Genomic DNA, 21,698 nt, shown 5'->3' with positions numbered 1-21,698 from the left:
GTATCTAAGTGTTAAATCACTACATTGTATACCTGAAAGTCATATTACACTGTATGTTAGCTAACTGGAATTTAAATTTTAAAAACAGACAAGCCTACAGTGGAAGTAGGATACTTTAAAACCTATTTTTAATAGATTGATGAAAAAGCAGACCCAAAATAATCAGTAAATTTACAAAATAATACTGTGAACAAACTTTATTTGACATAGAGCATTGTAACTTACAGTGATAGAATTCTTATGTTGTTTAACAGTACTTGGGAAACTTACCAAAGTGAGCATGTGACAGACATAAACTTCAAGAAATTTCAAAACATTGAAGTTATTTAGAGTCTGTCTTCTGATGGTGGTGGAATTGGGCTAAAAATAAAGAAAAAGATAGCCAGAATGTCTCTGGTAGCCTCAAAACTGAACCATGTACTTAAAAACGATCGATCAAAGAAAACATAAAAATGGAAATCAGAAAATATTTTTAACTGAATCATAATGAAAATAAGCTACATCATGACTTGGGATGTAGCTACAGCAGCATTAGATGGAAATTTGTTCCTTCAGTGTATATGTTAAAAAATAAGAAAGGAAAACAATCATGATTTAAGCTTTCATTTCAAGAATAACCAAAAATAAGCTTAAGGAAAAGAATAATAAAGATAAGAATAAAAACAATAGAAAACGTATAATGAAAATCACTGCCAAAAATGGATTCTTGGAAAACTTTAATAAAATTGATAAAGCCATTGTAAGTCTACACAGTAAAATAGAGAAATATATATTACCTCTAATCAGGAACAACAAAGGAGACACCTCTTCAGACCCTACAGCATTCAAAAAGACCATAAAAGAATGTTATAAAGAACTTTTAGCTTTATAAGTTTCACAGTCAGGATGGGATGTAGAAATTCATCAAAATACACAATTTTGCAAAACTGATAGAAGGAGAAATAGACTATCTGAATAGTTCAGTATGTATGAAAGAAATTAAATCTGTAATAACTTTCCTACGAAGAAAACTCGAAGTGCAGATGGCTTCCTTAGTTAATTCTTATAGGAAATCAAGAAATAATAATGGTCTTTCATAAATTCTAACAGAGAATGGAAAAAGGGAGCAGTTTTGATACAGTCAGCATAATCTTGATACCAAGTACCAGAAGGGAATATTATAAACCTATTAACCAATCTCTCCCTTTGAACACAGTTGTAAAAATACCCAAAAATATACTAGAAAATTGAATTCAATACTTAGAGAGTAATACATAACAATTAAGTGGGGTTAATTTAGTGTTTGAAAATCAGTATAATTCAGTACATTAATAAAAAAAAAAGGCAGAACAGTCTTCAGATGATCTCAATAGATGTAGAAAAAGCCTTTGAAAAGTTTTATTCCCATTCATGATACAAAAAAAGACTCACACTAAACTATGAATGGAAGGGAACTTTTTTTTTAATGTTTGTTTATTTTGAGAGAATTCAAAAGGGGTGGGGGGACCAGAGAGAGATAGAGAGAGAATCCCAAGCAGGCTCCATGCTGTCAGTGCAAGCCCTACACAGAACTTGAACTCACCAACCTTGAGTCCAAACCTAAGAGTCAGACACTTAACCAACTGAGCCACCCAGGTGCTCCGAAAGGGACATTTTTTAAATTCTAATAAAGAACAGCTGCAATATTGTTTTTGTTCTTAATACTGACATATTGAAACTTTTACTCCTTGAGATTGGGGAAAAGATAGGGATGTTTGTTATAAGCACTATTAGTATTTTTTTTTTTAACTGTTTAAATGTTTCTTTACTTTTGAGAGCGAGAGAAACAAAGACAGAGTGTGAACGGGAGAGGAGCAGACAGAGGGAGACACAGAATCTGAAGCAGGCTCCAGGCTCCGAGCTGGCAGCACAGAGCCCAATGTGGGGCTCAAACTCATGAACTGCAAGATCATGACCTGAGTCAAAGTTGGACACTTAACCGACTGAGCCACCAAGTGCCCCTGTTATTTAGTATTTTAATGAAGACTGTAGCTAATGTAATAAGCCAAGAAAAAGAAATAAAAGTAATAAGCATTAGAAAGGAAGAAATCAAATAGTAATTATTTGCAGATGATGAACTAGACATTAAAATAGTCATTGGTGGGATGCCTGGCTGCCTCAGTAGAGCATGTGACTCTTGATCTCGGGGTTGTGAGTTTCAGCCCCATGGTGAGCATAAAACTTAGTTTAAAACAATAAAAAAAAGAGGCATTTGTGATTATTCAGTTAAATAGTCATTATTTGCAGATGATTGTGTAGTATGTAGAAAATCCAAAATAACCTACAACTAGTTAGGATTAATAAATGGAGGCGCCTGGGTGGCTCAGTCAGTTGACCGTCTGACCCTTGGTTTCGGCTCAGGTCATGATCTCGTAGTTCATTAGCTTGAACCCCACGTCAGGTCTGCGCTGACAGTGCTAAGCCTGCTTGGGATATTCTCTCTCTCTCTCTCTTTCTTTCTCTCTCTCTCACTCTCTCTCTCTCCCTCCCTCCCTCCCTCCCTCCCTCCCTCCCTCCCCCCCCCCCCGCCCTTCCCCTCCTTGCTCATGCTTTCTCTTTCTCAAGATAAATTAAAAACCTTGAAAAAAAGAGTATTAATAAATGAATTCAGCAAGGTTACTGAATTACATACAAAGGTTAACCTGCAAATCAATTATATATTTTCATATACCATAACAAAAATAAAATTTAAAGACTGTACCATTTATCAAAGCACTGAAAAATACTAATTACCTAGGATAAATTTAGCAGAGTGTGTAAAACCTTTAACCTGGAAGCTACAAAATATTATGGAATAAAATTAAAGAAATCCTAGTAAGTGAAATGATATATAGTGTTTATGGACTAGAAGACACCAAGTTGTAAAAATGTCAGTTATCTTCAAATTAATAGATTGAGTCGATCCAGTCCCAAGCAGTATCCCACTTAGGATATTGGAAGTTGACAAGCCCCTTCTAAAATTTGTGTGGAAATGCAAAAGACCAAAATTAGCCAAAGTAATCTTGAAGAGCAGCAACAAAGTAGGAGGATATATAATACCAGATATCAAGACCTATCATAAAGCCACAATACTTGAGAATGTGGGGGCGCCTGGTGGCTCAGTCTGTAGAGCCTCCTACTTCGCCTCAGGTCATGATCTCACGATTTGTGGGTTCGAGCCCCATGTCAAGTTCTGTGCTGACAGCTCAGAATCTGGAGACTACTTCAGATTTTATGTCTCCCTCTCTCTCTGCCCCTCCTCTGCTCATACTCTGTTTCTCTCTTTCTCAAAAATCTGTAAAGATTAAAACAAAAATATTTTTTAAATAAATTTAAAAATATGGAGAGAGTAGCATTGGTACAAGAATAGACAGATTTACCAACAAAGAATATAGAGCACCCAGAAACAAACCCACGTATCAAAGTCACCAGGTTTATTACACAGGGGACACTCAGTGCTGTGAAGAAAAGAGACCATCTTTTTCAGTAAATGGTCCTATAGTTAAAGTCTCATGTTATAAAACTAACAAATTATATCAAAATCAAGATCCTGTGTTAACCAAAATCTACCTTTAAGAGTGTGAAAAAACAGGCCACAGAATGCAAATACATATTTGTGATAAAGGGCTCAATTTAGACTATATCAAGAAGCTTTTGCAAATCGTTAAGAAAGTCACTCAAAAAATGGGGGGAAGTGGGGAAAAGAATTGAACACATTTTCCAGAAGAAGAAATTCAGATGTCCAGTGAACTTACAAGTAGATAGTCAACTTCATCGTCAAATGCAAATTCAAACACAAGAAGATACCATTAACAGGATGGCTAAGATGAAAAGAGATGGAAAATAAAAAGTATTGGTTAATATGTGGACTAACCAGAATGGCTGCTGGGAATGTAAGTTCGTATGACTGCTTTGGAAAACTGGTTTGGAACCCGTTCATATCCTGTGTTACCTAGTCATTTCATTCTTACGGATAAACTGAAATGAAATCACCCAAAGACATACTATAATGTCCAGAAGAGCATTATGTGAGTAGCCATCAACTTGAAAGCTATCCACTTTCCTACTGACAGTAAAATGGATAAATCAATTTTGTTACATTCCCATGATGGAGTATTATTCCACCCCAAGAATGAGCCTACTAAAACTGCCAATGTTGTGTATGATTCTCGCAATGATTATTGAGTCAAAGAAGCCAGATATAAAAGCATATATACGGTCTAATCCCATTTATATAAAGTACCAAAGTAGGCAAAATGATCATTAGAAGGCTGTTACCGTTGGGGTGGGGATGGAAGTGACTGGAAGGAGACATGAGAAAGGCTTTTGGGGTGTTGATAATGTTTTATTTCTTCATCTGGATGCCGATCACATGCTGTTTGTGAGAATTCATTGAGCTGTATGCTCAATGTGCACTTTCCCTGTGTTGCATATCTTAACTTCAATAAGAGAGGTTTTAAAATGTAATGATCTTTATATTTTAAATGATCTTAGTTCTTGAGTGTGTCTTCTCATTGCCTCAGTATTACCCAGAGAGCTTCCAAGACTCCTCTCACTCATGGTCTAGCATTTGGCTGCCTATCTTTGCTTTTCAGTCGACGGGGGGCGGGGGGGGCCAGGGGTTAGCCAGAACTGAGAGTTCAATTCAAGAACTTAGTTGACCAGAGTGGGGAGGACAGGAAGGGTTAGAGGAACAGGAAGGAGGAAGAAGGGGAGGGTGAATGCATGTTGAGTGTAGGGATGAAGGAAAACTTATCCACTTGTGGGTATAAACGAAAGGATTATATCAATTCTCAAGGATTATATTTGCAAGCATTTCTCTTTCATTGGAATTTATTCTTAAAAACTTAAACTTTGTGAACTGTTACTTGTAGAGATTAAAATAAGGCTCAAATTGTAAAACTGTTCACTTATTTATAAATGAATAAGCCTTGTAAATAACTGGGAGTGTGAATATTGTATTGAATATTGTAATGGCTAACTTCTTACATCTCTTCTGTTTTTTCTTTCCTTTGACACCAGTAGTCAAAAATCATCCTTTGCTTAGAAAATTCTTTTAATTTCTAAATATCTCTATCCAGATTGATTGAATATGGATTTTACCATAAGAAATGTTATTATGAGGGTTTTTTTTTCAGGTGCTATGTTATTTTGTTATGATATTTCAACATACCAAAGTAAAGATGGCAAACCATTGAGTCGACTGATGGCCAGTAGAGGGCGAAGTTTCAAGCAGACCTCACTTGCTCTAGTGCATGAGGTAGGTGGGTTCTTGCTTGTGTATGTTTGGGGGTTTCCCCCATCCATTTATGCTCATGAAATCTAATGTGCATTTAGAAATATTTTTTCTCTTTATAATTAATGCAAGTTGCTTTTAAAGGCAACCAAAATAGTTGACCCAATGGACTAGTAAAATATTTGGATGTGTTTCTGAAAGAAACTGGCGTGCTTCTCCCATTGCCCAGCCTTGTGATTAGGGAGTGGGATGTATGAATTTGGTTTGTTTCATCATTGTTTAACTTCTATTGTTCAGAATAAATACTAGTTTATTATTTAAAGAAATAGTCTTGCCTTTTTCTTAGTTTGAATCCTTTGCAAGTATGTAGGGCACCAGTGTGAATTTGGGGACTGAACAGTAAGTAAAAGTGTTTAAGGGGGGAGAAAACCCTTTGGTTTTAGTGTTTATTCTATTTTTCTTTTAGGCTACCCTTTTTATTTTTTAATTTAATGAAATTTAATTTTAAAGTGTATTTATTTCGAGAGAGAGGGAAAGAGCACGAGTCACAGAGGTGCAGAGAGGAAGAGAGAATCCCAAGCAGGCTTCACACTGTCAGCACGGAGCCTGATGTGTGGCTCAATCTCACAAACCATGAGATCATGGCCTGAGCCAAAATCAAGAGTTGAATGTTTAACAGACTGAGCCAACCAGTCGCCTCTACGCTACCCTTCTAAGAGAAAGTTATGTGATGCCATGAGATGATTTAGGTAAAGTCTGATCATTGCAGATCATAACCACACCAGAGAGAAAAGGGAGGCTGGAGAGCACGTGGGAAATGTGTACTTCAGTGTTGTCTTTAAACATTTTATGACAGTTACTCATTCCAGTGCATGTAAACTAAAATATATAAGTGAATAATAAAATGTCATAGCAAAGAGGTTTATTTTATATACTTTAGACATGATAGGTTTCATACCAGTTATAAATGAAGATAAAAATTGTAAAGTTTGTAATAGTTTGATGTAAAATTAATTAGAGCCCCTACTGGATGTCTGTACTAAATCTCATTTTGGTGCATAATTTATATATCTTGGCATCACAAAATTTCATCGGATTATATTCTGCATCCTACCAGTTGCCACCAGTTAGCATACCCAGTGTTTAGAGACCTATATTTATCCTATGCTACCTGTGTTCTTTCATATATTCAGTTAGAGTTGAAATTATGTAAATACTTGGTTCAGAGCCTTTTTTGTCTAATTCGGTGTCTTCACTTAACTGAGGAAAGAATAAAGATCCAGGAAGAAAAGAGGTTTAATTTCATGAAAGAGAGAACATAGGTGATTTCTAGATTTGTTTTTCCTAACATCTTATTACTTGCTATGAAGAAGGGAGAGTTTTGTGCCTTTTTGTGTTTTTAAGCTGTGCACCTGGGAGACTGAAGGATACCCAAAGTGTTAAGTGCCAATGGAAAGCTGATTTTAAAAGTCATCATCAGAACAGAAACAAGAAAAATTGTTAATACAGGGAATAGCAGAAAGCAATCTAGTAAATTCAGCAAATGGCATCAGAATTCATGAGGCGTGGCTTGGATATGAACAGAGAAAACATGTGGGTTAAAATATTTGTTGCTTGTGTTGTAGAATGCCTAGAAAATTTCAAAGAGATGATAAAATAATTTATTTTATTTTATTTATTTTCATGTCTATTTTGAAAGAGAAAGAGAAAGAGGGAGGGAAGAAGCAGGGGAGAGGCAGAGAGAGAGAGAGAGAGAGGGAGAGATAATCCCAAGTAAGATCTGTGCTGTCAGCATAGAGCCCAGTGTGGGACTCAAATTTACTAGCTGTGAGATCATGACCTAAGCCAAAATCCAGAGTTGGATGCTTAACTGACTGAGTCACCCAGGAGCCCCGAGAAAATCATTATTTTACGAGTCAGTTGGAAGAATTTTGTCAAATCTGCGGTAGGATTTTAGTTTGGATTCATCTTACTGTAATTCATTAATAAAAAAAAAAGGCAGAGATAGAGAATGAATCATACAGTTTCTCAAACTAGGCAACAACAAATAGTAAGGGTTTTAAGACCTGGTTAATCAGAATAATAATTGCAATAATAATAGCTAATAACCAGCTCAGGCATTTAAAAATTGCCATATATATACATATACATATATATGTATATTCACACACACATGGCAATTTATATAAATATAAACTCCTTTTTTTTAATGTTTATTCATTTTTGAGAGAGCAACAGAGTGTGAGCAGGGGAGGGGCAGAGAAAGAGGGAGACACGTAACTAGAAGCAGGTTCCAGGCTCTGCAGGGTCAGCACAGAGCTTGACAAGGGGCTCGAACTCACAAACGGTGAAATCTTGACCTGAGCTGAAGTCAGACACTTAATTGACTGAGCCACCCAGGCGCCCCTATACATCAGTTTCTTTAATCTCTACATTAACACCTCGAGGTTGGTACAGCTAATGTGCTCGACATCACAGAACTAGTCAGTTAAGGAGCCTGAAACTCATGCCAGCAGTGTGACTCAGGGTGGTCTGTGAACTACCCTACCTAGTCCCAGGTTAAGCAGAGAACATTTAAAAAATACCTTTGGGTCTTCCCAAGATGACTCTAGAATTTGCTTTGTTGCAATCCTTTTGGTATTATTACAGCTGAAGTTTCTTCAGACTTTCCTTGGGTTTCTCATCACTGCTTCTGAGTCTTTATTTTTAAAAAGCCTGTCGTGAGAGTTTCAGTTGGTTTATTCAGCCGTTGATGGACCCTTGGGTTGTTTCCAGCTTGGGGCAATTATGACTGAAGCTGTTACAGGCAGTTCTCATATAGGTGTACGTGTGGACATCTGTTTTCATTTCTTTTTGAGTAAATAAAGACGTAGGCTGGGGATTGCTAAGCCATCTGGTAAGTGAATATAAGAAACTAGCAAACTTTTCCTGGTGCCTGTCCCATTTTGAGTCCACACCAGCCCTGGAAGGGAGCTCCAGGTGCCCTGCCTCTTTGCCCACGCTCAGTATGACCAGTTTCTTAAAATTTAGCCATTCTCATACACGGATAGTGGTTTTTCTTTTGTGGTTTTGTGTTTCCTTAATGACTGTTGATGTTGAGCATGTTTTCATGTATTTTTTTGCCATTCATGTCTTCCATGAAGTATTGTGTTGTTTTACCTATTTTTTTAAAACCAGGTTTAGGGGCACCTGGGTGGCTTAGTCGGTTAAGCGTCCGACTTTCGCTTAGGTCATGATCTCGCGGTTCGTGGGTTCGAGCCCCACGTCGGGCTCTGTGCTGACTGGAGCCTGTTTCAGTCTGTGACTCCCTCTCTCTCTGACCCTCCCCTGCTCACACTGTCTGTCTCTCTCTCTCCTAGAAATAAATAAAACATTTTTAAAAATTTAAAAAAAAACAGGTTTAAATGAGAGTTCCTTATATAGTCTGGTATAAATTCTTTCTTAGAAATGTGTTCTGCAAAAAAAAAAAATTTTTTGTACTGCATCTGTAAACTTGTCTTTTTACTTCCTTGGCAGTGTCTTTTGAAAGCCAAATTGTTAGCTTTAAAGATTTCCAGTTTATCAAGTTTTTCTATTTATGGGTCTTGCTTTCTCTCCAACCCAAAGCCGCAAAGATTTTCTGTTTTTTCAGCATAGCAAAAAGAAATTCTGTACCTATTAGCAGCCAGTGTCCATTTTCCTCTCTCCCTAGCCTCCACCAGCCACTAGGACTCTTTCTGTCTCAATAGATCTGCCTGTTTTGAACATTTCATGTAAATGGAATCATACAATAGGTCTTTTTTGTCAGACTTTTTTCACTTAGTACTGTGTTTTCAAAGTTTATGTTTACTGTCACATGTATCAGTACTTTATTCCTTTTTATGGCCTAATAATATTCCGTTTAGGAGTATACCATACATACTTTATCCATTAATCACTTGAGGATATCCTGTGTTTACTTTAAGAAATCTTACAGTTTATGGCTTACATTTTAGCCTACGATCTGTGTGACTTAACTTTTCATAAGGTAGGAGTTATATTTGTTGAATATACCGTCCTTTCTTCACCAAGGCACCTTTGTGGAAAATCATTTGTACATACATGTGGGTCTATTTCTGCACTCAATTTTGTTCCATTGATCTATGTGTGTATGCTTTAAATCAAAACCACACAGCTTAATTACTGTTGCTTTGTAAGAAGACTTGAAATCAAATATGAGTCCTCCAATTTTGTTGTTTTAAAATTTGACTGTCTTAGGCCTTTTGCCTTCCCTTGTAAATTTTAAATCAGCTTCGAGAAACCACAAAAAAAGCCAGCTGTAATTTTGGTTAGAAAGGTATTGAATCTGTAGATCAGTTTGCGAGAGAATTGACACCTTGCTAATAGTGAATCTTTTAACTCATGTACAGGGTATATCTTTCAATTATTTTAGGTCAGTCTTTTATTACAAATCTTGTGCATATTTGGTTATGTTTAGTGAGTATTGTACATCCCTAAGTATTTTGATGCTAGTGCCTCAAATTAAAGTGTTTTTTTATTGGTCTTAATTTGCAACTGCTCGCTGCTAGTATATGAACATATAATGGATACTTTTCTGTGACTTTACTAAACCCTCTTATATCTTCTTGTTGCATTTTTGTAGCTTCTTTTTGTTTTTCACTGTAACATTGTCTGTGAGTAGAGATGGTCTTATTATTTTTTTCTTTCTGATCAGTGTGTCTTTCATTTCTTTTTCTTGTCTGTTTCACTGTCTAGGGCCTCCAGCAGTGTTGAATTGGAGTTGTAAAAGCGTACATTATCTCATACACAGTTTTGTGGGGATACATTGGGTGTCTTAATATTAAATATGATACTATATTTAGCTTATTTTTGTATAAAGATTTTGTAGACATCCTTTATTAGATCGACAGTTTCCTTTTAATCCTGTCGCTGAGAGTTTTTGTCACAACTGATGTTGAATTTTGTCGTGTGGTTTGTTTCTGGATCTGTTCAGAGGATTGTATACTTTTTGAATTTGTTGATAAGATGAATTATTTTGATTTGTCTAAGTGAACCAAATCTTCGTTCCTAGGGAAAACTCCATGTAATCATAATGTATTATTCTATTTATATATTGCTGAATTTGATTTACTAATTGTATTTTGTTAAGGATTTTTGTATCTGTGCTCATGAAGGATGTTATTATGTGGTTTCCTTGTATTATCTCTGCCTGATTTGTGGCTGTGTAATGCTGCCCCAAGAAATATTTTTTCCTTAAATATTTGATAGAATTTTCCAGTGAAACCATCTGGATTTGGAGTTTTCTTTAGGACTGTGTCTAACTCTGAAATCAATTTACTTCATACATGAGGCTCTTCACTCAGTCTCTCCATTGATTCCCACTAATCCTGAAAGGGGTCTGTGGCTGGCTCAGCATATATGACATTTGGTGTCTGTCCTCCTTTGTAAGGTGTAAAGTTTATAAAATCAGGGAGTTTGTCCATGAGAGACTCTTGAATGCTGAGAACAAACTGAGGGCTGATAGGGGTTGGGGAGAGGGGAAGGGGGAGATGGGCATGGAGGAGGGCACTTGTTGGGATGAGCACTGGGTGTTATATGGAAACCAACTTGACAATAAACTATTTAAGAAAAAAAAATCAGGGAGTTTGTTTTGGTCACGTGTAGTTCCAGTGTGCCTGGCATTCCTGGCACATTGTAGACGTGTGTTGACTTAATGGTTCCAATCCTTTTGAAATATGAATGTGCCTTAGACTTCATATGTACATGTAGCATGGTAGTTTCCTTTTTCCAGAGTGTTGTTATTAAATTGATGGTGAAGCTAACATTTATCGAGGTCTTACTAAGAAATGACATTATTATGGGACACCTGGGCAGCTCATTTGGTTAAGTGTCCGACTTCGGCTGAGTTTGTGATCTCACAGTTTGTGAGTTCGAGCCCCACGTCGGGCTCTGTGCTGACAGTTCAGAACCAGAGCCTGCTTCAGATTCTGTGTCTCCCTCTCTCTGCCCCTCACCTGCTTGCTTGAGCTCATTCGCTCTCAAAAATAAATAAAACATTAAAAAAAAAAGAAATGACATTATTATCATTTGAATAGTTCTTATGTACTGCTTTATGTCATTATTCACTTATATGAATAGATAGAGGTAGCCTTTTGCTTCCTACCAGAGATTACGTATACTTAAAGGATATGCTATGGCCTTCTTGATGCCTGCACCTGTAGGTGGGTGGGTGTGTATGAATAGGTAAAGGGACTTTGTTTTGAATGTCCTACATGTCCCACATGTCCCAAATGCTCTGCTCTTGATGTTCTGACATGACATTTTGCTTTTTGCAATTGTCAGTATTTCTCAAAAACTACGTTTATTAAACCAAGAACTTTCCTTTTGTGGAAAGAAGAGGAAAATTAACTACTTATTTAATCTATGATGCATTCTTTTGCAGATGATTGTATTGTCTTTTTGAAAACTTAAAATTCTTTTAATTGACTTTTCTTAAAGTGAAACTCTCCCATGATACTTTTGGAAGACTCGCAAATCTAAGTATGATTTCAGTTTGACCTGATATCCCAGGAAGAGTTCTGTGTCATCATTGTCCTGTTTAGATTTGTCTATAGCTGAAGTGGCCGTCTCGCTCCACTTCTTTGCACAGGGGACAACCAGGGGTCATTCATTCCAGACCTAGTAGGGCTTCTCCAAGTTCAAGTGACTGCCCTTCCTCTGCTCTGATGTAAACTACACTTTCTCATCCTGAGACGAACTTGATTCCTCTTGATGAGGAAGCTGAAGGTGAATGACAGTTTCCTTCCCTGAAATTTGCCACCTGCCTTGTCATCCTTTGGCAATTCTAACGCTGACATGACACTCTCACCTAAATTGGATGATAGTGATTTGTCCCTGGATGAGCATGACAGTCTCGCTTCATTATTTCCTCCATCTTTGGGCGCATGCAAATTTTCTCCATCTCACCGCTGCCACCTAACCGTATTTCTGCCTCTGCATTAGGTCATGAGCGCTTTTTTTCTACTTTTCTTTTTAAATGAGCTCTTTTTTCATTTTATTTCTGAGAAACCTCATCTGGATTTATTGGTAGCACTACTCTGAATGAAATCAATCTTTCTCTCCCTTTTTCTTTCTTCCTTTCTCTCCTCTTCTTCCCTCCCTCCCTTCTTTCTTTCTTTCTTTCTTTCTTTCTTTCTCTCTCTCTCTCTCTCTCTCTCTTTCTTTCTTTCTTTCTTTCTTTCTTTCTTTCTTTCTTTCTCATTGATCATCGTTTGATTTCTTTTGCCCTGTAAATTAATTTCTACCTTCTATGGATTTTTCCCCCTAGATGCCCAGAAATATGTGGGCTATAACCCATCATTTGAGCTACAAGTAATACATTTGCCTCTTTCTTTCAGTTCCTTCTTACTTAAAAACCTATTTCTTATGAAGAACATGGAGTAGCAGTAGCATTCATGCAATATGAAACAATTAGATAGAAATTCTGAATAATTGGGAGAAGTGGTGTCTGTGCTTATTACACACTCCCCTAGAAAACACTGTGAAAAGTATGGTTTGCTGTATTTTAGAGACTCTGTAATTACCGTGTGATGTGAGTTGTTATGGTAACTGGGTTTCCCCCCCTCCTATTAAATAACAGAGTAAGTAAATGGTTGCTTGAGATGTGATTGAATTGTCAGCTTTCAAGCCAATGTTATACTGATGGGGGGGAGGGGGCGAGGGCGAGAGAGAGAGAGAGAGAGAGAGAGACTGTGGAAGAGAGAGGGGATGAGGGAGGGAAGGAGGGGAGAGAGACTGTTAAATGTCCAGAAAGCACCCACAAAGAGAGTGTCATTTTACTTTAAAAATGTGTCCTCCACAAGCCCTCCCTTCTTGTCCTTCAGTCACTGTTTGTCAGGAGACAGGAACAACAAAATTATTTTTGTGCAAACAAGATTACTATTGACAGAAAATTGAAGGCTCTTATATCTCCTATATAAACAATGGGACATTGAGTGGCTCTTGGGGTCTCGAACACTAAGCACAAATTGTTTTTCTTCTGGGAATGTGAGAGGAATGTGGGCATGTCACAGACTCAATGTAGTGGCTCCGTGTTTGTGTGTATTTTTAGCAACTGAAGTTAAATACTTTTATTCTTTTGATAATAATATGTACATCTGGGGAACATGGAAATTACTTACTTTGTGAAAGTAAGGTTTTAAAATCAATAGCAAGCACTTAGTTTATCTGTAAGTTTGTACATGCTACCCTACCTTATTTCATTCTATTTTGACCATCTAACAACCTCACCAACATCTGTCTTACTCAATCTATAGTATTTAATGAAAGTCTGTTAAAATGGATGTTTTCTTGCCGCGCCTGGGTGGATCAATCCATTAAGCATCTAACTCTTGGTTTTGGCTCAGGTCATGATCTCACAGTTCGTGAGTTCGAGTCCCACATCACGCTTTGCACTGACCATGTGAAGCCTGCTTGGGATTCTCTGTTTACCTCTCTCTCTGCCCCTCTCCTGCTCACTCACTCTCTCAAAATAAACACTTTAAAAAAATATATGCTTTCTTACAAACACATAATCATATTTGTTAAGAGCACCCAAGAGGCAAAATATACTATTAAATTTCTGGGCAAAGTATTCTGAACAGTAAGTTCATAGGTGGCCATGTAGTCGCTTCAGGTAAAACATGTTATCAGTAAGGAGACAAGATCCACTTTTTTAATTTCCTCTCTCAACATTCCCATACGTTTGTGAATTGTTTCTAAGCAAGATATTTTCTGTTGCGCTAGTATTTCAGGTATAACTAATTAGATCTTATATGATACAAATAAAGTTTAGTTCGGAAATTTCAAAATATAAAACATACAATACCCACTTTGAAATTGTGCTTGGTCACTGACTGTTTTTAGCTGGAATTTCCTGGCCAGAACATTTTGGACATGCTTTTATAAAATTTCAAATAACCGTGTCCTCAACAACTTGTGTTTTGAGTTTAGCTGTGTCTACTAAAAAAAAGTTTTCTGACACTGTTGTTTCCAGAGTGATTGAAAGTTGAACATCATAATTTTCTGTGATTACTCGTTTATGATCATATCGTTTTCACATGACAGAATTTTGCCTTAAAGCAGATACTGTACATTAAATCTGATTAAACTCAGCAGGTTCTTAGCTGAACACAAAACACTCTTATGGGTCCACACGAGGGATTCCAAGAGGAATTGGACATGATCTCTGCCCTTAGGATTGTATGAGATTAAGGTGTATATACCAATAATCTAAGATCAGATCGGTTGGATGTTAGAGGAGAGGTTGGTAGCATCCTGGAAGCCTAGAGATGGAAGAAATTATTTCAGGGAGCAGAGATGAGCGGAAGACAGGGCGTTCCATGCCATGTAAGTAGTCTTATAGAGTATAGGACTGACTTGGGAATTGGTTTATGATCCAATTCAGCCAGGATGCAGGTTAAATGAAAGAGAGGAGCAGGAAATCATCTGGGGAAATTGGCTGGGGATCTTGGCCAGCAGAGTTCTTACATGAGAACAAATTATTTCTTAAAGTAAATGGTGGGCTTTTGATTCTAAAAGGCTTTGAACCTAGTACAAAAGAGTTGGGACTTTATTCTTTAATGAACCATCATAGGTTTTTGAAAAGAAGTTCTGAGTTAATGTAAGAGTAGCAGCACCGTTTAGGATGTATTAGAAGGAGGAAAGATTTTCGGCTGTTAGGAGATCAGTGAGGGGCCTCAGAATGCTAGTGAGGAATTAGGAAAAAGCCAGTGAAGCAGGAGGTATGGAAAAATATTTTATTTTTTAAATTTACATCCAAGTTAGTTAGCATACAGTGCAACAGTGATTTCAGGAGTAGATTCCTTAATGCCCCTTACCCATTTAGCCCATCCCCCCTCCTACAACCCCTCCAGTAACCTTCTGTTTGTTCTCTGTATTTAAGAGTCTCTTATGTTTTGTCCCCCATCCCTGTTTTTATATTATTTTTGTTTCCTTTCCCTTATGTTCACCTGTTCTGTGTCTTCATATTAGTCTCTGACTAATTCCACTTAGCATAATACCCTCTAGTTCCATACATGTAGCTGTAAATGTCAAGATTTCATTCCTTTTGATGGCTGAGTAATACTCTATTGTGTGTATGTAGATGTACACACACACACACACACACACACACATACATACCATATCTTCTTTATCCATTCATCCACCAATGGGCTCTTTCCAAGGTATGGAAAAATAGAACAAACATTTTAGTGGTGGAGTTGACTGTTGAGTTGAGGGTAAGAAAGCCCAGAGTAAATCAGAAGTTTGGAACCTGGCTGACTGGGATATTGGTGTGTGATATTGATAGAAACATGAACAGTAAGAGGAAGAGTGGATTTTCAGTGCTAATGGCAAGTGTACAGAGTAATAGATGGGGGAGGGGGAGGAAAGGCTTTGAGAGCTACTACAGTCTGAGAGTAGTGACTTTTAAACTATGTATTTTTAATTTTTTATGTGTGTTGAGGTATAATATACATACAGTAGACTTCTCGTCTCTTAGTACATAGTTCTATGAAGTTTTACAAGCGCACCCGTTCACATAACCAGTACCATAGTCAAAATACGAGCAGCTCTGTCACCCTAAAAATTCCTCCATGCTCCTTTCCTCCCCACCTTCTCCCAACAACCGCTGATGTATTTTATGTCCTTCTAGTTAAAACTGTGTTTTCAAGAGTCTCTGGGACCTTTACCAATAGGATCTGATGAGCAGAAGGGCCAAACACCAAGTCCCCAGCATTCGTCCTCACTTCATTGTGACAAGTTTTACTTATTTTCTGTTATATGTATTGACATTTTACGTACTGGCATTTTACTCGGGGTGAGTAGGAAAGCTGTTATCCTGCTGTGTTGCTGACACACCTCTGACCCACGGTTCTCTCATACCTGCATCATTCCAGTAGCCTGTGAGGAGGTGTTCCCACTCTGACCTTTGCCCCCTACAGTCTATTCTCAACATAGCAGTCACCATGATCCTTCCACACTGTTGATTAGATCATGCCATTCTTCTCAAAACCTTGTAATGGCTCCCCCTTTCCTAAGAAGAAAGACAAGTCCTGGCATGTGACCTAGAAGCCACTTCCCTGCATTCTCTGAGTGCCCTGTTAATTTTCCAACCTTCTCACGCACGCGCACTCTGTCTCTGCTAGTTGGTTGGTTACACTGGCCTTCTGTGTGTTCTTCAAACAGGTTAGCCATGTGCTTGCTTGAGGACCTTCACCTTACCTTGTGTGTTTGTGTGTTTTTAATGGAGGTAAAATCCACATAACATAAAACTAACCCTCTTAAAGCTTAACACCTACAATTCAGTGGTATTTGGTATATTTATAATGTGCAAACCATCGCCTCTAGCTAGTTCCAGAACATTTTCATCCCCCTCCATTGAGACCCTTTGTGCATCAAACAATCACTTCCAATTTCTCCCTCCCTTCTTTCCTTCCTCTCTCTCTTCCCCTCCCCTGACAACCACTAATTTGTTTTCTGTGTATATGGATTACCTATACTGGACATATCCTATAAGTAGAAACATATAGTATGTGACCTTTGTGTCTGGCTTCTTTCTCTTTCACGTAAATGTTTTCACAGTTCATCTACATCCTAGCATGCATCTATACACCATTCGTTTTTATGGATGAATAATATTCCATTGCAGATATATTTCATTCATTCATTGAACATGTGGGTTATTTCCACCTTTTGGCTAACAGTGAAAGTGCTATTATGCACATTTATGTATAGTGTATGTTTGAATATATGATTTCGATCCTTTTGGGTATATACGTGGGATTGGAACTGCTAGGTCATACAGTAATTCCGTGTTTTACTTTTTTGAGGAATGACCTGTTTTTCCATAGTAACCAAACTGTTTTATATTCCCACCAGAACTTACCTGGGTTTTTCTTTTCTTTCTTTTTTTTTTTTTTTTAAGAGAGAAAGAGCATGTAACCTGGGGAGGGGGCAGAGAAAGAGAGAGAGAGAGAATCCTAAGCAGGGTCCATGCTCAGCACGGAGTCTGACATGGGGCTCAATCCCATGACCCTGGGATCATGACTTAAGCCGAAATTGAGTCAGATGCTCAGCCCACTGAGCAGGTGCCCCCTTATCTGGGTTTTTATGTCTTCATTGCATGTAGGTCTTCATTCAGGCTTCACCTTCTCAGTGAGGTCTACCCTGACAACCCTATTAATATTTAGTCCTGTGAAGTGTTCCCATCCCTGCTCTCACCCCAGCATCCTCCCCCGTACCCTACTTGTGTCTGTTTCTCTAACGTCACTTTTTAGGCACAAGTGTAACGTTTCATTATACTCACTACCTCCTCCCCTAGGAACTCTTACTCTTCCCCAGATCATAGAACCTGCTCATATCAGCAGTCCGTCAGACACCTGTCATTGCACGGGTGTATGTAGTTAAAGCAAAAGTAAATTTCACATCCATTAAAACTCGGCACACAGTGGCTGAGAGCCCTCTGCTCTACCATCCGCTAAATGACGAGGTTGCACGTTCATGATTTGCAATTATCTTGTCGATTGGATTTCCTTCAAGGGCGTCTCAAAGTATAGCAAATTATGCATGCTTTTCATACTTTAAAAATGCTAATTGTATTTTTCAGCCAACAACATTGACCTATCTGGGTGTCTAGATATTGAATTAGAGTAGCATCCTCAAATGTGTTTTTGCTAAAAATGGTCAGGAAGTCTCTTTTGCGTCTAACACAACTGGTGTGTACGAGCATGACTGACTTTAGGCTGTTTCCCTATGTTTCCCTTGAGTAAGGGAGAGAGCAAGAGAGTGCATTTTTAAGGAGATTTCTTCACAGCTGACTCCACAGAACACTAGACTAGGTATAATCTCGTAAAACCTGAGGAGTTCGGGCAGGGGTGTGGGCTCAAGCTTTCTGCTGCGTCCCCGCGCCCACCTTCAGATGTGGTCGGAGCGGCTACAGGAGGATTGGCTTTCACCTTCAGTTTGCAGCCTCCTTTTAAACAGGTTTCCGGGCATGAATGCTTTTGTTCTTAGAAGCTCAACGTTTGATTTGTTCATTTTCCTTTACACTTTTTTCCATACTACTTTCTTTTTATAACTCAGGTTCAAGAAGCAATCATGACCTTTGTCCTTCCAAAGCACCCAGTGCTCTTTTTGCCAATTCGCTGAGACCGTGGATATTCACAGTGGTGCAGTGATGTCTGTGGATTATTTGGCAGGAAAATACAGAACTATTTTGAGGCTCTGCAATAAGAGAGGCATTCTTTCTGTTAAATCCAGGTCTCAAAATAGGACTTGATAGTTTCATATATTTTATGAAACGGAAATGGGATTGATAGGAAAATTCCCCCCATTTTGGAAACGAGAGCAGGGTCAAGGACTGATTCATGGCTTTCCAACTGGAAACATGGCCTAGGTTGTAGTCTCCTTCCTGGATGACAAGAGAGGGAGCAAGAATCGGTGGGCCTGTCCCTTCAATGATTTTTGTTGACATATTGACAAGGCTCCCTGCCCTACTCGATACAGTGAGTACTTAATCAGAAAAAGAAGAAACCTGTCTGTATCATTTTTTAAAAGTTCATTTCCTGGTATGAATATCTTTTTCGTACTGTCTGAATATTGAATTTTTTTTAAACAGTGGTGGAATGAGAAGTGGTAGCAGACAGAATTAATTTTCTTTGTTCTCGTTCTCGTGGGGTCCTCATAAGTTTGCCTTATAACATAATTGTGTTAATTTTTGACTCTCCCACCAGAAAGATCTCTGAGATCTAGATCGATTGATAATCCTCCTAGCCTGGGGGCGCCTGGGTGGCTCAGTCAGTTAAGCCTCAGACCTCAGCCCAGGTCATGATCTCGCAGTCTGTGAGTTCAAGCCCCTCATCATCGGGCTCTGTGCTGACAGCTCAGAGCCTGGAGCCTGCTTCGGATTCTGTGTCTCTCTCTCTCTGCCCCTTCCCTGCTCATGCCCTGTCTCTCAAAAATGAATAAACATTAAAAAATAAAATAAAAAAGAAGATAATCCTCATAGCCTTTCATAGTACCTTGCATACAGTAGGCCCACACTAAGACTGGAATTACAGAAAATATCAGAGGCCCTGGGGACCAGCTATATTCAGAGAGTCTCTTCTATCACAAAGCCCTTGAGAAAATGAATTCCTCTACTACAGCAAAATCTCCTCCACACACTCCCAGTTATCAAGATTCCGGGGTAATTCTATAGACATTTGCCTTTGTGGTGGTTTGTTGTCGCCTTTGGTCTATAGGACACACACTAACGTTTCAGGTGCTTGGGTTTGGATGAGATGAGCTACAGGAAATGTGAAACGCGATGCACCGTGACCGTTTTTCTTGAGCGATCTTCCTTTAACAGAAGTAGACCTGGGGAAGATCTGTTGCAAGATAGCCTTATACTAATAGGTAGGAACAGAAATGACTATGAAAACCAGATGTTTTGTCTGGGCCTCTCTTCAGAAGCAGGGTGTTGGCACATACCCTTTTTCTCTTGTTTACCCGCCGTGATGAAAAGGGCGCCGGTCTAGTGGTGTGCACGATTGCCCTGGGCATTTGTCCATTTGCATCTCTTACGATCACGGTTTCTACACGTGATGTCTCTGTTGGCCATTTAAGTTTATTACTTCTGAAACTGTCCTATTGGAAATCCAGGATGTGAGCAATATTTATTTTCATTTAAAATTGCCAGGGGGATTCGTTAGACAATTCCTGCTTTCCTGACACTGCCAAGCAGCTTCACGGGATTTCCCCCTAACGTTCAGGGACGCATTTGTACTACACATGCGTCCTAACTTGTTATTATTGTAGAATTCTACTTGCTTTAATTTAGAAAATTCCAGGCGTGTTTTATTCTGTCTTTACAGGGCTCAGAACCATTCTCCTTTGAAAACAGCCAAAAGATCTTATTTGTGGTTCTGATCCTAAACTGATTTGATTTGCTTTTAGGATCTAAATCATTTAAATAAGGGGAAGGAAAGAATTTTATTCTGCCTTAATACCGCAGAGACTAACTTACCTGGTGGTGTTATTTTCCCCACAGGTTCACATCCAGCTTTCCGAGTGGCACCGTGCAATTTTTCTGCCACAAGCCTGGCTTGCATATATGAGTCGAGCTTACCATGCCATTTTACAGGTAAGGGGACCATAGGATTGTTTGCCATAGGGGAGTATCTCCTTTGTCTCTCACATTTTACTGCCAACATGTATTTGATAGGAAAACACTTAGGAAAATGCAGTGCTTATTTTTGCTTCTAGAAGAATGTGAGTTACGTACATAACTGCACTTAAAGTTTTTTTTAATGTTTGTTTTGAGAGAGAGAGAGTGTGCGCATGAGCCAGCGGGGAAGAGAGGGAGAAAGAGAGAGAATCCAAGCAGACTCCACACGCACCATGGAGCTTGACATCGGGCTCAATCTCACAAACTGTGAGATCATTACCCGAGCCGAAATCAAGAGTCAGACACTTAACCGACTGAGCCACTCGGGCACCCCAACTGCACATCAGTTTTAAATATTGTTGTCTTTCATCTGTGACCTGTCCAGAGCTCCCTCTTGGGTGCTTCTCTTTATGAGATCTCCTAAATGTCCCAGATCCCGCCCGTGGCTGTCCCGTAGCACCTTGACGTAAGTATGTTGCAGACGGAGTTCATCATCTGCCCTTGTTCCTGGGCTTCCGCAGGCTGGACTTGTTTACAACTCCAGCCTTATCTCTTAACCCTTCCCCGAATTTTAAATTTCAGCCTTGCTAAACTTACTCTTTGTTTTCCAAACTCGGCACGTCTTCCCAAGCCTCTTGACTTTTACACACTGTTCCTTCTCTTACAGGAACTGCTGTTCCTTCGAAGCCCACCTAGTTTCTACTTATTCTTGACATCATTTTATCTAGGAAGGCATCTGGGAGCACCCCCCCCCAAAACTGGAGTATATGCCCCTCAACTGGGCTATCTTAGACCTCCTCTTTTTATTTTTATTTTTTTTACAAATAGTTTATTGTCAAATTAGTTTCCACATAACACTCAGTGCTCATCCCCACAAGTGTCCTCCTCCATGCCCATCACCCCCCTCCCCCCCACATCCATCAGTCCTCAGTTTTTGTCAGCATTCAAGAGTCTCTCATGGTTTGCCTCTCTCCCTTTCCCCCACCATTTCCGCCCTTCTTCTCCCCCTTGTTCCTCCGTCAAGTTCCTCCTAATCCTCCTATACGTGCAAACATATGATATTTGTCCTTCTCTGCCTGACTTATTTCGCTCAGCATAACACCCTCAAGGTCCATCCATGTTGCTACACATGGCCAGATTTCATTGTTTCTCATTGCCATGTAGTATTCCATGGTATAGATAAACCACATCTTCTTGATCCATTCATCTGTTGATGGACACTTAGGCTCTTTCCATGTTTTAGCTATTGTGGAGAGTGCTGCTATGAACATTGGGGTACATGTGGTCCTATGCATC

At 38.8% G+C, this 21,698-nt stretch overlaps 1 protein-coding gene across 3 annotated transcripts in view; it reads left to right on the top strand.

Annotated features, from left to right (window-relative positions):
- FOCAD (focadhesin) overlaps positions 1 to 21,698 on the top strand; it is a 387,127-nt gene that overhangs the window by 280,734 nt on the left and 84,695 nt on the right. For all 3 annotated transcript variants that reach the window (XM_039244410.1, XM_039244408.1, XM_039244409.1), the window contains exons 21-22: positions 5,136 to 5,257; positions 20,286 to 20,378. In XM_039244410.1, the coding sequence (XP_039100341.1) occupies positions 5,136 to 5,257; positions 20,286 to 20,378 (215 nt within the window). The remainder of the gene's footprint in view (positions 1 to 5,135; positions 5,258 to 20,285; positions 20,379 to 21,698) is intronic.

The sequence above is a fragment of the Hyaena hyaena genome, unplaced genomic scaffold (assembly GCF_003009895.1).
Source record: "Hyaena hyaena isolate Hyena2069 unplaced genomic scaffold, ASM300989v1 scaffold_240, whole genome shotgun sequence".
In the NCBI taxonomy this organism is placed as follows: domain Eukaryota; kingdom Metazoa; phylum Chordata; class Mammalia; order Carnivora; family Hyaenidae; genus Hyaena; species Hyaena hyaena.
The sequence above is the reverse complement of the archived record's forward strand: the minus strand, read 5'-3'. Positions and strand labels throughout refer to the sequence as shown.